The 16,059-nt window shown below is 54.5% G+C and overlaps 1 protein-coding gene across 5 annotated transcripts in view; it reads left to right on the forward strand.

The window, feature by feature from the left end:
* The first annotated feature begins 1,431 nt into the window (after positions 1–1,431).
* ITGA8 (integrin subunit alpha 8) overlaps positions 1,432–16,059 on the forward strand; it is a 73,263-nt gene continuing 58,635 nt past the window's right edge. For 3 of the 5 annotated variants that reach the window (XM_064166881.1, XM_064166882.1, XM_064166883.1), the window contains exons 1-7: positions 1,432–1,716; positions 1,934–2,058; positions 10,403–10,503; positions 11,440–11,563; positions 12,625–12,686; positions 13,550–13,595; positions 15,217–15,342. In XM_064166881.1, coding sequence (XP_064022951.1) covers positions 1,511–1,716; positions 1,934–2,058; positions 10,403–10,503; positions 11,440–11,563; positions 12,625–12,686; positions 13,550–13,595; positions 15,217–15,342 — 790 coding nt within the window. In that variant the 5' untranslated portion in view covers positions 1,432–1,510. Of the gene's footprint in view, positions 1,717–1,933; positions 2,059–4,027; positions 4,052–10,402; positions 10,504–11,439; positions 11,564–12,624; positions 12,687–13,549; positions 13,596–15,216; positions 15,343–16,059 lie in introns of those variants that run through there. The other 2 variants (XM_064166884.1, XM_064166885.1) reach the window with 2 other exon arrangements.

Genomic DNA, 16,059 nt, shown 5'->3' on the forward strand with positions numbered 1-16,059 from the left:
GGAAGCTGCAGCACAGGAGGCTCCAGCTCAACACAAGGGGCAACTTCTCTACTGTAAGGGTCCCAGACCCCTGGCACAGGCTGCCCAGGGAGGTTGTGGAGTTTCCTTCTCTGGAGCCTTTCCAGGCCTGTCTGGATGTGTTCCTGTGTGCCCTGAGCTAGATTGCCTGGTCCTACTTTGGCGGGGGGGTTGGAGTGGATGAGCTCTTTGGGTCCCTTCCACCCCCTGACGTCCTGTGAACTTTGCCTCTGCTGGTGCTGCCCTTGATGCAGCCCCAGCATCCTGCTGCCTTTCCTCGCTGCTGCAACACCCTTGGTCACCCCTGTTAAGTTCATCCACCACCAGCCCAGGTTCCTTTGCACACAGCTGCTCCCCAGACGAGTGGATCCCAGCCTGGGCTGCACTCCTGCGATGCTTTTTCCCAGGAGGTCAGGAGAAGGCCAGCCCACCCTGGTGATGTGCCCCTTGTGCTCCCCGAACGGAAAACATTGTTACTACTAACAACATGAGAGCCTTCACCTCCCCAGCAGCCTGCGAGTGCTTCCCCCGCACCAGAGCATCCAACTCTGCTGTGAAGGGCCTCCAGAGACTGCGCTGCCAGCTCCCAGCCCCACGTGTTTATAAATGGATTCTCTGTTCTGATCCTTCCCTGATATTGTTTTAGACACATCTGTATTACAAATGCTGAAAACCAGTCCTCCCCCTCCTTTCTTCCTAAAGAAGTTGACTGAATAGCAAATAACATGTTTTCTCCTTTTCTTCCTGCCTTGGAAAAAGCACAAACAAGAATGTTGTCCCCTCCGGACTTGGCGGGGGATTTGCCCCATTTAGCTTTGCAGGGAAAGGAGCACTTCAGGCAGGCAGTTTTTCTGTGTTAAACGGGAACAGCTGGAGCACTTTCCCCGCTCGCCGGTGTCTCTCCGTCTGCCGAGGGACGAGAGTCGCTCCAGCCCCCGCGGCCACACGCACCCCTAGCGCTCTCGCCCCGTCCTCTCTAGCAGACAACGCCGGAGGCATCGTGCGGAGCTGAACCAAAGAGCGAACGCCTCCGCCGACGGCGGCGGGACCGCTTCTGCTTCAGCGAGGCTTCTCCCTCGGCGAGGCGGCCCCACACCGATCGCCGCCAGCCCTCGCCCTGCCCTCTGCCAGTGGCGCGGAGGTCCCTGAAGCTCAAGAGGCTCCCCCGAACAGGAGCGGCAGCTCCACCGAGCCTCCGCGCTCCCACCCGGGCGTCGGCTCGGCTCCCTGGGCCGCCGCAACAGTGCCTCTTGGCGCTACCACCGAATCGGGGCCGCCAGGGGGCGCCAAAAGCCTGGTGTCGCCGCGGGAAGCGCGGGGCTGAGCCTCGCCGCTGCCCCCCGCCCCGCTGCCCCCCGCCCCACCGCCCCCGCCCGGCGGCAGCCGGCCCGCCCCGACACCGCTCCGCTCCGCTCTGCCAGCGGCAGCCGGCCCGCCCCGGCACCGCTCCGCTCCGCTCTGCCAGCGGCAGCCGGCCGCGCAAGGGGTGAGGATGCCAAGCATCAGCAGCGGGCGCGGGGCCGGGTGCACCCGGCGCCGGCAGCTCCCGTCCCCGCTGCTGCTCCTCTTGTCAGCGCTGCTTGGGGCACCGGCGCTGGTGGCTTTCAACTTGGACGAGGAGAAGCCGACGGTGTACAGCGGCCCCCCGGGCAGCTACTTCGGGTACTCGGTGGACTTCTACATCCCCGACTCCAGCACGTGAGTGCCGCTGCCGGGCGGGCCGGGGGCGGCGGGGTCCGGGCCGTGCGCGAGCGAGCGGGGCCGAGCTCCCCTCCCGCCTGGCCGGGGCGGAGGACCCGACAGCTGCGGGGGCGGCTTTGGGCAAACGCCGGCGAGAGCTCGCGGGGGCGCCAGCCCCGGGGCCGCCGCCCGCGAGTGCCGAGGGCTGCGGTGACGGCGCCGGTGTGTTGCGCAGGGTCAGTGTGCTGGTGGGAGCCCCTAAAGCCAACACCACGCAGCCAGACATCGTGGAAGGAGGAGCGGTGTACTACTGCGGCTGGCCCGGCGCACTCTGCAGGCAGATACCCTTCGACGGCACCAGTAAGTGAGACTCCGGGTCCGGTGCGCGGCGTGGGCTGTGCGGCTACGTGTGCGTGCTGCGAGTGCTGTGTGTGCACTCTGTGTGTACTGTATGTGCTCTGTGTGTGTTGTGTGAGTGCTGTGACTGCTCTGTGTTGTGTGTATGCTCTTATGCGTGCCCCGTGTGTGTTTTGTGTGTGCTGTGCATGTTGTGAGTGCTCTTGAGTGCCGAGTGTGCTGCGTGTGCTTCTGAGCGTGCTGAGTGCGAGCTGCCACAGCACCACTTTCTCATCGCTTAGCTGCAGCTGTGCCACTCAGACCTCAGAATCTGCTGCTGGCTGGAGTAGTCCTGCTCTGGGCAGTCCTGTGCGTGTGTGCTTGCAGGGCAGGGTTAAGGGTCCTCAGAGCAGCAAGAGGGCTGCAGCTCTCAGCATCTCTGTCCGTAGGTCTTCTTAACAGGGTTTGTGTGTGCTTTAGGGAAAGGTGGTTTTGTCAGATTCCTCATTTTGAAAAGGCTCAGAGGTTTTTGAGTGCTCAGAAGGCAAACCCCCGACACTCGTGTCTCAGACACCTCTCTGGCTCCTGGGGAGCACAGCATTATAGAATTATAGAATCATAGAATCAGTCAGGGTTGGAAGGGACCACAAGGATCAGCCTTTTCCAACCCCCCTGCCATGGGCAGGGACACCCTACCCTAGATCAGGCTGCCCAGAGCCTCATCCAGCCTGGCCTTAAACACCTCCAGGGACAGGGACTGCATTGCCCATCTTTGCTGTTGCTTTGAGCAGGGAGTTTCACCTCTGGCCAGACTAATGAAGCACCTCCAGGGTACTCATTCAACTCTTTTCAGAATATAAGAATTTAATTTCAGAAAGTGGGAAGCTAGATGCAGGCTAATTTAGGCACAATGTGGGTAGATTCCCTCCACTTGCAGAATCCTGAGACAGATGGTTCTGATTTAATTAGAGGGAACACTCACTTTAAACAACTCAGGCTGTTTATGTTTTCTGCTGTCTTCTTTACAGGTCTTGCACACAATTTAAGGCTAAGTGTTTGCAGGGACCTGAAAAGAGTTTGGCTTTATTTGGGCAAGCTTTGACAGTTTAATCATTAAGCAAAAGTTATGATTCTTTGGGATATATTTATTCTTAAAATGTGTGGTTTGTTTAACTGTGAACACAATACACTTCCTTTTTCTTTTTTCCCTTTCCCTGAGAGCACAAATTAAATTAGAAGAGTTTACTTACATGTAGGAAGTAAGCAGTGCAGTTCTTTACTCCTTCCAGCTCCAGCCACCTCCATCTCCTGCTGTTCCCATTTAGTGTCTAGCAAGGCTGTTCAGGACAACTCTCACATCATTCTGGGCATTCTTCAGAACAGAGTAAGAGGTAGTTGCTATATGTGTGTGGCTCCCTGGGGCTGTCATGCTACGTACAGGATGTGGTTGTGCACAAATGTGACTGTGTAGCTGTATACATGCAGTGTTTTGAGTGTACCATGCCCTGAGTGGGCATCTTTGAAGCAAAGGCAGGTTAGGAAATACATCTGCATTTCCACCTCGTGAGGTAGCAGAAGTGGAATACATTATCTGGGCAAATGAATTGCAGGTTTGAATAGCAAACTTCCAGATCAGATCAAATCCCAATTGTACTTTAATTGTACTCTCGAAAAATGAGTGAAGCTCTAATGATGAAGCCCAGGAGGACATCTGCCTTTCCTCTGGCTAGAGAGACTCAGGACAGATCCATACTGTGACAGAGGTGTCCTGATGGAGCAGGGCCAGAGGGGGGCCACGAAAATGATCAGAGGGTTGGAGCAGCTCTGCTACAAAGACAGGCTGAGGGAGCTGAGGTTGTTCATCCTTGAGAAGAGAAGGCTCCAGGCAGACCTAACAGCAGCCTGCCAGGACCTGCAGGGGCTGCAAGCAGGCTGCAGAGGGACTGTTTGCAAAGGCCTGCAGGGACAGAACCAGGGCAATGATTTGGAATGAGAGCAGAGCAGATTGAGACTGGAGGTGAGGAACAAGTTGTGCAGCAGGAGGCTGCTGGAGCACTGCCACAGGGAGGTGGTTGAGGCCCCATGGCTGGAGATATTGAAGGTCTCTGAGCAAGATACTCTGGTAGACAATGTCCCTGCTGAATACAGGGGGTTGGCCTGGATGAGCTTTGCAGGTCCCTTCCAACCCAACCCATTCTGTGACTCTATGGCTTCAGTCAAGCTTCTGGGCAATGTTGAGTGTTGTGGTGTTAGAGGTGTTCAGTTGCTCTGTCCTGAAGTATAGTTCTGTGTTGTGCAGATGCTGAGGTCTTTAATGCAGGAGTGAGTGGATGTACCTTGTTATGGGGCTGTAAAGTATGGCAAACTAAAAAGGAACAAAATCTCTCTCCACAAGCATTTGAGGCTGGTGAAAAGACAGCGATGGAGAAGAATGTGCTCATGAGCCAGGGAGAGGAAGGAGTTTGTGTAGAGCCTGTGAAGTATGCGTTGCCTTAGACAGAGGGGACACTTGTCCAGAAAGTGATCTGAGGGACCCAAGGAAGTGGTGAAAAGCTTGAGCTTGCTGGGCATTGTGATGGTCAATGCTGCCACAGGATGGTCTTTGGTCCTGCAGAGCCTCTTTTGCTGAGGAGGTTTGTTTGCCTTTGTGAATAGTATGGTTTTTATTGTTAAAACACTTGACTTTGTACCTTGAAGGAAGCTATGCCATATCCTGCATGCCACAGAGCCCTGAAGGGAGAATACAAATGCTAAGCCTAACTGGCACCTGTCATCCTGGCACTGTGGTGTTCCCCAGTGGATCAGGGACCTGACCCTGCAAGAGTTGCACCTAGAGCCAGTGGAGAGGTGCAGCTGAACTGAGACTTTGAAACTCAGGGCTAGACTCTGTATGAGCCTGAGGCATGGTTTAATGGCCACAGTGGTGCTGGCTTGATGGTCTTAGAGAGCTTTTCCATCCCCAGCGACTGCGATTCTGTGATTCGGTAGTTACCAAAGCCTTGGTCAAGCTGCTGCTCTTTCGTTCAGCTGCCAGGAGAGGTAGCAGCAGAGCAACAGGAGGAAAACCTACTCCCTCCTGATGGGCTGGGGAACTTCTGAAGCACTCACAGCATCTTGCAGCCAGAAGCAATCTGCAATGCCCCCTGAAGTGCACTGCTGCGTTTGAAATCCAGTAAAAGGCAGCAGTTTACTGTTCAGAAACTGGGGCTGAAGGCCACTTTTAATTGTCCTGCTTCACAGGCTGCAGCACGTCCTGGCCTTTCAAATCAGTTCCCAAAGGCAGGATTTTAACAGACCAGCTGCCCTCTTTCCAGGACCCACTGAGGTGTGGTCTTTGCTACCAGTTAACTTTACCAGCCCCAGTAAAATAGGTGACACGCAGCAAAGGTGAGCAGCCTCTGAAGAGCAAGAGGGGAGAGGGCTGGGGATGGCTTCTGGCCAAGTGTGCAGCCAATAACAACCATGAACTAATCTGTCCAGCAGTGGAGCTGATGGTAACAGACCCCAGGAGCTGCGTGGGGGGAGGCTGGACTGTGGAGCTGGAGGGGTTTGTGTCCATGACAAACTGCCCAGCTGCAGAGCAGGGATGGCTGGAGGGAAAATGTAGACTCCTGCTATAAACCAGAGCTTGCATCTCGAGAGAAACTGCTGAGGGAGAACTTTGTTGTGCTTTTCAATGCTGACACATTGCAGTGCACTGTGCCAGGAAGACCTTATCTAGAGCCTCGTGGTTCACTTGGAGCATTTTGATTTATTATAGAGCTTCACGGGGCTCTTTTCTAAGTCTCAGCCTTATCTAAAGAAGGCCAAAAATACTCTGAGCTATGTTAGTTCAAGCCCTGAGGTCTCAATTTGGTTTTGATCAGATTGTACTTAGGGAAACAATCCAATTGAATTTGATGATTTCCCCCCCCCCTTGATCTGTGGCATGAAAGTCTAAATAAAGCTCTCTAGATATGATCTATTAAATTAAAATAACTCAGATGAACAGCATCTGAGGCACAATAACCCCCAGAAATTAAATAGAAGTTTGCAACATCAGATAAATCTGAAAATAGAAGCAGCTCTTCTATTTTCATGCGAGGGATTTTCATGTCCCTGCTGCCACCAAACACTCTGGAGTTTGTTTTCTCCTCCAACAGTGATGCTGAAGGCAATTGCTTGGCTTGGATCCCTAGACCATAGTCTTCAGCTTTGCATTTGTACTCTGCCTCTGTTGAGGGTCTGGTGTCAGTGACTGTGAGTGTCACTGACTCACTTTTGCTCACTGATGCCTGCCAGGACTGGAAGCTTACCTGGAAGAGCTGCAGGTGCATTACACAGCTGGATTTGTGGTTTTAAATATCATAGAATGGTCTGGGCTGGAAGGGACTTGCACAGCTTATAAATGTGTTGGCTCAGGGACTGAGAGGAGAGCAGTCCCCAGACGGTGCCAGGCTCAGTCTGAGGTGTGCAGGTGATGGATTTGTGTTCACACTCGCTCCAGGTTCAGCCTTTAGTTCCCAGAGATCAGTCTCTGCCCCTCTGCAGTCTCCAGGAGGATCCCCAACTGCATCAGGTTGCCCAGAGCCTTGTCTGACCTCACCTTCAATATCTCCAGGCATGGAGCCTCAACCACCCCCCTGGGCAACCTGTGGCAGTGTTCCAGCAGCCTCCTGCTGCACAACTTGTTCCTAGCATCCAAAGCATTGTCCTCCTGTGTCCAGTCAAAGCATTGTCCTCCTGTGTCCAGTCAAAGCATTGTCCTCCTGTGTCCAGTCAAAGCATTGTCCTCCTGTGTTCAGTTTGGTTAAAACACTTTATTTGCTCTGGTTCCAGTTCTAGCAAATGCTGCATTCCCTACTTTGGATTTTCAAGAGCTGAGGGAACTGGGGTGGAGCACAGGCAGCATTTGTAAGGATGTGTTTCTTAGACAGTCCTGGTGACTACAGCAAATACATGTTTGCAAGAGCAGTTTGTCTGATTCATGCCTGTTGCACAGCTTGTAAATGTGCTGGCTCAGGCACTGGGAGGAGAGCAGTCCCCAGAGAAAGTGCCAGGCTCAGTCTGGGGTGTGCAGGTGATGGATCTGCCTTCCCACTCACTCCAGATTCAGGCTTTAGTTCCCAAAGATCAATCTCTGCACTGCTATCCTTACACAGGTCTGCATTTTACTGCCTGGATGCAAACTTTTCTGCTTGCTCAGCCACTGCTTTGGAGGTTAAGGAGCCTTTTCCCTTTGGAAGCCCCTGGGTAGCTCCAGTCTAAGGGCTGGGTGCAGGAACATTGAGTTTGAAAGTTGCATTTCACCATATCCAGAGCTGCTTCTGAAGCTGGACTGCAGGGCAGTAGCAGAGTATAGGAGTCAGCAGAAAATCAGATGTTCTTGGGCTGCTGAGAGGCAGATCAAGGATGTGCTTGCAGCTAGATTTATCCTTGAGCATCTCTCTGCTCTCCCTGCACCCCAGGATGTCTGTGCCCTCGCCTGCAGTGGAGTCTCGGGCAGTACAATGAAGAGTGGCTCCAGGGCTGAGTTTCAGGCCAGCTTTGTGAGTCATCCAGACTGTTTACCATCTGGAACAGCTCCTGGGCTGGCTCTGAAGAGATCCAGCTGGTACTCAGGCACTCCCTGGCCTGCTCTGTGGACAGGCTCAGGCGTTGCATGCCCAGCCCAGCTGCTGCTCTGCTCCGCTAGGTCACGTCCCGTGATAGGCGATAGCCTGGATGCTGTCCCGAGAGGGGCCAGAGGAGGAGATGTGAGTGCAGCTTGGAGCCAAGTCAAGGCTCTGCAGCTCACAGAAACATGTCATCAACATGCAGAGTGGCACTGGGGCACCCTTGGCAGGTTTGCCAATGGCACCAAGCTGTGTGGTGTCGTTGACGTGCTGGAAGGAGGAGAGGTCATCCAGAGGCACCTGGACAGGCTGGAGAGGTTGGTCAGTGCCAGCCTGAGGAGTACAAGGCCAAGTACAAGGTCCTGTACCTGGGTCAGGGCAATCCCAAGCTCAAACCCATGCTGGGCTGAGAATAGCTGGGGAGCAGAGCTGAGGAGAAGGACCTGGGAGTGCTCCCCATGAGCCAGCCTGGCTCAGCCAGCTGGCAGCCCAGATACCAACCCTGTGCTGGGCTGCATCCAAAGCAGGGAGGGGATTCTGCCTCTCTGCTCTGCTGAGACCCCTCTGCAGTTCTGGGGCCACCTCTGGATGCCCCAACACAAGCAGGACATGGAACTGTTAGAGCAGGTCCAGAGGAGGTCACCAAGATGATCCAAGGGCTGCAGCAGCTCTGCTATGGGCACAGGCTGGGAGAGTTGGGGCTGTGCAGCCTGGAGAAGAGAAGGTTCTGGGGAGACCTCAAAGCAGCCTGCCAGGATAGAAGGGGCTACAGGAGAGCTGGAGAGGGACTTTTGACAAAGGTCTGGAGTGACAGGAGGAGGGGGGATGGCTTCAGGCTGGAAGGAGCTGGATGGAGATGAGCCGTGAGGAAGCAGTTCTTGCCCAGGAGGGTGGTGAGGCACTGGAGCAGGTTGTCTGGAGAATCTGGGAAGGCTCCAAGCTTGGAAATGTTCAAAAGCAGGCTGGATGAGGCCTTGAGCAAGCTGTGCTGGTAGGAGGTGTCCCTGCCCGTAGCAAGGGGTTGGAACTGGATGATCTCTAAGCTCCTTTCCAACCCAAACCATTCTAGGATTCTATTTTTTGAAGCACTCAGATAACAGAGTCTGGAGGAGTGTCCCAAAGCCAGCAATAATGACTTTGCTTTTTGCTCCCAACTGGGTTGGGATTGATCCAAGTAAAGGCAGAGTTTTCATCAGCCTCTAGCCCGAGGCAGTCATCTGTAGCTGTCTACAGCTGGGCTAAAACCCTGAGCATTCTTCCAGGCCCTGGTTCCTGCGAGGTTCTCAGATGGCTGCTTTAGGAGAGCTGAGCCCCGGGTTGTGTGCTCAGTTGTCAGTGGTTGATTAGCTCCGAAGGGGACGTTTGCAGCAGCTTCGTTCCCAGCCTTGATGTCTGATCGATTGAAGCCTCCCAGGGCGGGCTGCTGACAGTCCCTCGTGTTCAGCCGGGGAGGCTGCTCAGAGAGCTGCCTGCCGGTGCAGCGGCAGGGGAGCAGCGGCAGGGGAGCAGCAGCTGCCTCGCAGCTCTCTGGCATGCCCAGGGCGTAGGTGCTACAGGCTCAGCGCTCTCGTCGAGCCAACTGCATGGGGCTCAGCAAGTCAACGTGCGAGCTCCTGCGTCTGGGTGAGCCAACCCCGGGCACAAATCCAAGCTGGATGCAGAGTGGGTCGAGGGCAGCCCTGAAGGGTGTTGGGGGTGTTGGGTGCTGAGCAGCACCCCAGCAGCCAGCAGTGTCTCCTGCAGCCCAGCAGGCAGCCAAGTGCTGGGCTGCAGTCAGAGCAGTGTGGGCAGAGGGCAGGAGAGGGGATTGTGCCCCTTGGCTCTGCTCAGACCTCATATTGAGTGTAAACCCCTGGAAAATAAGCTGACATTTTTTATTGCATTCCAAGACAGAGAAGTCTTCAGTTTTATTTTCACTTAGAGTGGATGGAAAGGATTGATTCCTGTGCAACCTCTCCTGATGGCAACCAGAACCCAAGGCAAGGGGTAGGAGGTAGAAAAGGGAAGAAGGAGTCCTGATAGGAACCAGAACCCAAGGCAAGGGGTAGGAGATAGAAGGAGGGAGAAGGAGTCATGCCCTGCCTGTGTATAAGTGGCTGGTGAGGGAGGAGCAGAGCCCAGGAAGATGTGGAAATGATCTCAGGTGAGAGAAGTGGGGGTGAAGGAAGGGATGTCTGCTTTTTATTAAAGCCTGAACTGCATTAGAGCTGGCCTGAGCCTTCCCCCAGCTGGCTTCTCTTAGGCTGACATCTGCAAGAGTATCCATAAAGCAGCATGAAGAAGCTGTCTCCTGTGACAGTGTGCACAGATGCACCTCTGCTAAGAGCTGACTCCTTTGCTAGCAGCGGTGCTGGCCTTTGAGGAAGCCTGCTGAGAAATGGCATTTGTTTGACACAAACTGGTTATGGAACATCCTTTGGACGTGGAAAAGTTTCTGCCACGGATGAGAAGAGTCCCTAGGAGCTTTCACCTCGGTTTTTGGGTAGGTTCTTTGTCAGAAATTCCAGGTTATTCTTTGGTCTTGGTAGGGTTTCTTCTTCCAGTCCTCCCTGATTGTTTTTTCCTGCAGCTGAATTGTGATGAGTTTGAATTTTCTCTCTTGTGCTGAAGCTGTTTTCCAGTGCCCAGTGAAAAGCTGCCATGGTACCAGGATGTCCCTTTGTGAAGCTGGTGGTAGTGTGAGATGTTCCTCAGCCTGGTCCCTGCTGTGGGCAGCTGACAGGGTGGGGCTTTGTAAAAATCAGCTCTCAGCATCCTGCCTCTTTCTTTGCCAGACAACAGGAAGGTGAAAGTCAATGGCACCAGGGAGCCCATCGAGTTCAAGACCAGTCAGTGGTTTGGGGCCACAGTCAAAGCTCACAAAGAAAAAGTGGTGGTAAGTCCTCTGCCTTGGGCATTCGTTTGGAGGTGGTGCCTGTTGCCCTCAGCTGTCTGTCTTTAACAGCTCTCTGTGTGTATGTGGTGGAGACAGCTCTGTGGTGGTGCATGAATGATAAACCAGATGATGCACAGAGCTCAGGAAATGAAAGCAGTCTATAAAGGCAGCTTGAAGTGATCAGGAGATGATCCCAATGCCACGCAGGGAGGGCACAGTGCCAGCTTGCTGTGCAAGTCAGCGGTGGGTTTTGTTCCACAGGTAATGGACCTCTTCTAGAGATACAGCAACTGACAGCTATACACTTGGCACTTCTTGTCCTCTGGGGCAGAGGGAGTTGAGAGCAGCTCTGCAGAAAGAGCCTTGGGGTGCTGGGTGCTGAGCAGCTCCCCAGCAGCCAGCAGTGCCTCCTGCAGCCCAGCAGGCAGCCAAGTGCTGGCTGCAGCCAGAGCAGTGTGGGCAGAGGGCAGGAGAGGGCATTGTGCCCCTTGGCTCAGACCTCACCTCCAATCCTGCCTCCTGTGCTGCTGTCCCCAGCAGGAGAAGGACACAGAGCTGTGGAGTGAGGCCAGAGGAGGCCACAAGATGATCCAGGGGAGATTTAGATTGGATATTAGGAAGAAGTTCTGTGTGGGTGATGAGGCACTGGAATGGGCTGCCCAGAGAAGTTGTGAATATCTCATCCCTGGAAGCATTTAAGACTAGGCTGGATGAGGCCCTGAGCAAGCTGGTCTAGTGGAAGGTGTCCCTGCCTATGGGAGGGAGTTGGAACTAAGTGGCCTTTAAAGTCCCTTCCAACCCATTCCACGACTGTGTGGTCCTCTCATGTCTGTCCCCGAGCAATGCAGCACCAATCCTTCTCTGCTGCCAACAACTGCCTTTGCCAGGTGCCTGAATATGTGCCAGGTGCAGGTGACATTGTTTCTGTTCTGATAGGCTTGTGCCCCACTGTATCACTGGAGAACCCTTAAAGACAGCCCTGAGAAGGACCCGGTGGGCACCTGCTATGTGGCGGTTCAGAACTTCAGTGCCTACGCCGAGTACTCTCCTTGCCGCAACAGTAAGTGTGGATGGGAGCAGTCCTGCGTGGAGGGGCTCACTGCTCACTCGCTGCCCCCAGCCTCCCACTCCCCACTGGCTTGGCCGAGTGGGACTTGGACAGGACTGCACCGGGTGGGGGAGTTCAGGAACAGCTGACTTTGAATTATACACCTGCAATTGGAGACTTGGTGGTGTAATTGGAGGAGGAGAGGTTGAGTGAATGAGGCTTGTGCAGCGCCAGTGCTGAGAGGTAATTGGTGCAGCTTCAGCGGCTTGAGAGAGCAGCAGCCAGATGGAGGTAAGCAGCAGCCAGCATTTGAAGCCAATTACTCGTGCTGCTGTGGAGTGGAAATCTCTCATCACAGCAGCTGAAGAGCAGACCCAGAACCACACAAGTCTGTGTCACCCCCAGCAGCTCATTTCTGAAGGGCTTCCAGCGAGGAGGAAGGTCCTGCCCATGGGCACTGCTGCTCCCCAGCCTGCTCTATGCAGTTCTGGGCTGGTCCCTGGGAGGTGCATGTGCCCCAGCACAGCTGAGCAGGCTGCAGCCTGAGCACCGACCCTGCTGCCTCATCCTCTCAGCAGCTTTTGGTCATGCCTTGGCCAAACCCTTCTGTGCTCGTGGCAGAACAGGCTCTGGTGCCTATCCTGGGATTTCTTCTTGTTAGTGTGCACCTCCAGCCCCACCCAAACTGAAGCCCTGATGCTCGTTGCAAGAGGCCTTCCTTGGCCACCGGAGGGGCAGGTCCCGGGCAGCTGATGCTGCTTTACCGAGTCCCGGGCAGCCGATCCTGCTTTAACAGGTCCTCACAGGGGGGCTGCATGCTCAGGGGTCCCGCAGGAGGCTTTGGTTTGCTCTGCCTCTGAAGAAGACCTCTTCTGGTAGTTCTGCGTTTGCAGCCCGAGGGCTGCAGGCTGTGCCAGCTGCGGGATGAGTCCCTGGAGGCGTTTAGGAGCAGGCTGGATGAGGCTTTGAGCACCCTGCTCCAGCGGGAGGTGTCCCTGCCCCGGGCAGGTCCCTGCCAGCTCAGGCCGGTCTCTGATGGTGTGACTGAGACGCTTCTCCCTTGGTCGTTGCAGGCAATGCAGATCCCGAAGGACAAGGCTTTTGCCAAGCAGGTTTCAGCTTAGATTTTTACAAGGTGAGAAGCTGCTCTGCAGTGCTGTGACCAGCTGCGGTTCTGCACTGCCCCTAACATGCAGGCACTCTCTCAGTTTGTCCCCTCTGCTGTCCCTCCTTTACAAGCTTCAAACCTTCTGGGGCTGTTACTGTGAGAGGTGCTGCAGTCAGCACTTGGTACCTCCTGGCAGCTCTCCAGGCTGGCTCTGCTCAGCTTAACTTAATGAATAATTAGGGGAAAAAAAAAACCCAAACCCTGTGCTTCTTTCTCAGTCTCCTCCACTCACAGTGCTTCCTAGAGGCCTGATGTTCAGGAAGCTGCTTTTGAGGAGGTCAACAGCTTGTGTCAGGATGCTTTTGGAGGCAGATGAGGCATTGAGTAAGGCTGCTCTCTGGTGGACCTGAAAGTGATTAAGGAAAAGGTTTGTTCTTATATGCCAAGAGGGTCCAGATGCAATATTCTGGCCAAAGCTTAACCTTTGTGACTCGTTGAACTGCACTGCAGGGCTGTGTCCAGCTCTGGAGCCCTCCACACAGGAAGGACAAGGACCTGATGGAGCAGGTCCAGAGGAAGCCATGGAAATGATCATGGGGCTGGAGCAGCTCTGCTAGGAGGACAGGCTGAAGGAGCTGGGGGTGTGCAGCCTGCAGAGGAGAAGGCTCCAGGCAGATCTAACAGCAGCCTGCCAGGACCTGAAGGGGCTGCAAGCAGGCTGCAGAGGGACTGTTTGCAAAGGCCTGCAGGGACAGGACCAGGGCTCTCCCCCTTTGTCATGATTCTGATATTCCTTTGGTCATTTAAATGTTTGTTTTTTTGTCCTCTGCATGCTTAGATGTTGCTGTGTTCTTGTGCTGTGTAACTGTGTTCATTTCTGCTCTTTGTAGAATGGAGACCTGATAATAGGAGGGCCTGGAAGTTTTTACTGGCAAGGTAGGTTCAGCTGCCTGCTTGAACTGCACTTGGAGGTGCACTGGGAAGTAGTGTGGAAAATGTTGTTCAATATCTCAGAAGATCCAGCCTCTGGCCTTAGTTCCAACAACTCTGCATCAGAACTGCCTGACCAGCACCTGGGAATGAAAATGAGTCGAGGGGAATTCAGGGATAGTTTGCACAGGAAGAGAAATAAATGAGTCAGTGCCACTCCCAGGCACAAACCCAGGCTGGGTGCAGAGGGGGTTGAGCCTTGGAGATGTTGGGTGCTGAGCAGCTCCCCAGCAGCCAGCAGTGCCTCCTGCAGCCCAGCAGGCAGCCGAGTGCTGGCTGCAGCCAGAGCAGTGTGGGCAGAGGGCAGGAGAGAGGATTGTGCCCCTTGGCTCTGCTCAGACCTCACCTCCAATCCTGCCCCCAGTGCTGCTGTCCCCAGCAGGAGAAGGACACAGAGCTGTGGAGTGAGGCCAGAGGAGGCCACAAAGGTGCTCCCAGGGCTGCAGCAGCTCTGCCCTGAGCACAGGCTGAGGGAGCTGGGGGGGTGCAGCCTGCAGAGGAGAAGGCTCCAGGGGCACCTCAGAGCTGCTGCCAGTGCCTGAAGGCATCCTGCAGGAAGGCTGCAGAGGGACTTGTGCTGAGGGGCTCTGAGCCAGGCCAAGGGCAATGGTTTGGAGCTGAGGCAGAGCAGGGGGAGAGTGGAGCTGAGGCAGAAGTTGTTGAGTGTGAGGGTGGTGAGAGCCTGGCCCAGGCTGCCCAGGGAGGCTGTGGCTGCCTCCTGCCTGGGGGTGCTGCAGGCCAGGCTGGATGAGGTCCTGAGCAGCTGAGTGTAGCTGAGAGGTGTCCCTGGGCATGGCAGGAGGCTGGAGCAGAGGAGCTCTGAGCTCCTTTACACCCTGAGCCCTCTGGGATCCTCTGAAATAGCCATTTCCAGGTGGACATTCAGCACTGCTCAGTAAGCTGAGATCTTTCCTGGGCATGCTGCAGTTTCCAGCAAGATTTGTACAGCCAAAGCAATCTCTCCCAAGTGTTTGTCACTGTTTGTTTCTGAACCTTTGGTTGCTGTCTGCAAGTGGCTTTGGTTCCTTTGTGGTCTCACTGCAGCTTCCAGAGTGAAGTCTCTCATGCAGATAAAAGCCAGAGTGGTTCTAACCAAGGGTTAAGAGGATATTTTTTGCTTTAACCTACTCTGCCACAGCTGATTCCCAGGGTCTGCCCAGCACCTCAGCCTCACTGCTGTCTGGATTTGCACTGCTGCTCAGGAGCAGGCTCTGGCTGGTTTGGTGCTGGGGAATTCAGAGCTTGGAGCTCTCCATGGGGGAACTGCTCTGCAACATCTGCATAGCACAGCACTGAGAGGTAGCTGAACCCCAGACTGTTGGGCTCTGGTTTGAGTCAGCACCTTGGGATGGGTCTGGAGATGCTCCCATGGTGCCTTGATAGAGTCTCAGTGCCTGCTTCACAGCCCTGTGTGTTCTCCTGGCACTTTGAGGCCAGTGAAGCAGAGAGGTTGAGAGGAGGTGGCGCACACCTGGCACCTGTGCCGCGCAGCCTGCTCTGCCAGCCCTGCTCTGCAGAGCCTCTCTCTCCCCATGCCCCTTTGACTGCTGGAGCTGTTTGAATGCAGGTCAGGTCATCACTGCCAGCGTGGCAGACATCATTACCAACTACTCCTTCAAGGACATTCTGAGGAAGCTGGCACAAGAGAAGCAGACAGGGGTGGCACCCCCCTCCTACGATGACAACTACCTGGGTAAGCTGAGCTCTGGGCCAGTTGGCACTCAATACCAGGTCAAACCAAGCAGGGGGCTTGAGGAGGTGCGAGAGCAAGCCCTGCATCCTCAGTGCCCTGATGGGCAGAGGGTCTAAACACACTTTGCCTTATCAGTGCCCAAATTGGGAAGGGGTTTAAGCACATTTTGCCTAAAGCACAATCACAAACAGCAGTTTGCTGCTTCCCTGGGTGGGACTGTGAATGTTATTAACACTCTGCAGAGCCACAAGGCTTGAAGGTTGAGCTCTTCCCTGCAGCATTAGGTTTCCTGTTATTTGACCTTAAATCATTCAGGGGAAAGTCAACAGCCTCCCATTTATATGTGTTCATGTACTCGTTCCACGATGATGGGCTGAGGGCAGATTTAGATTAGATGTTAAGAAGAAGCTCTTCACCATGAGGATGGTGAGACCCTGGCACAGGTTGCCCAGAGGGGTGCTGGAAGCTCCATCCCTGGATGTTTTTAAAGCCAGGCTGGATGTGGCTCTTAGCAAACTGATCTAGTGGGAAGTGTCCCCGCCCGTGGGGATGGACCTGGATGGTCCTTGAGGTCCCTTCCAGCCCTGACAGTTCTCTGATTCTGTGAGTTTAAAGCAATTAAAGGTTGCTTCACTTTTTAATGGGTAAGAGTTCTAGAGCATTTTGTACAGCAGTGCCCAGTGCATTCTCACTGCTGTTCAAAAGACACAACTGAAG

Source organism: Pogoniulus pusillus, chromosome 28 (assembly GCF_015220805.1).
Source record: "Pogoniulus pusillus isolate bPogPus1 chromosome 28, bPogPus1.pri, whole genome shotgun sequence".
Lineage (NCBI taxonomy): Eukaryota > Metazoa > Chordata > Aves > Piciformes > Lybiidae > Pogoniulus > Pogoniulus pusillus.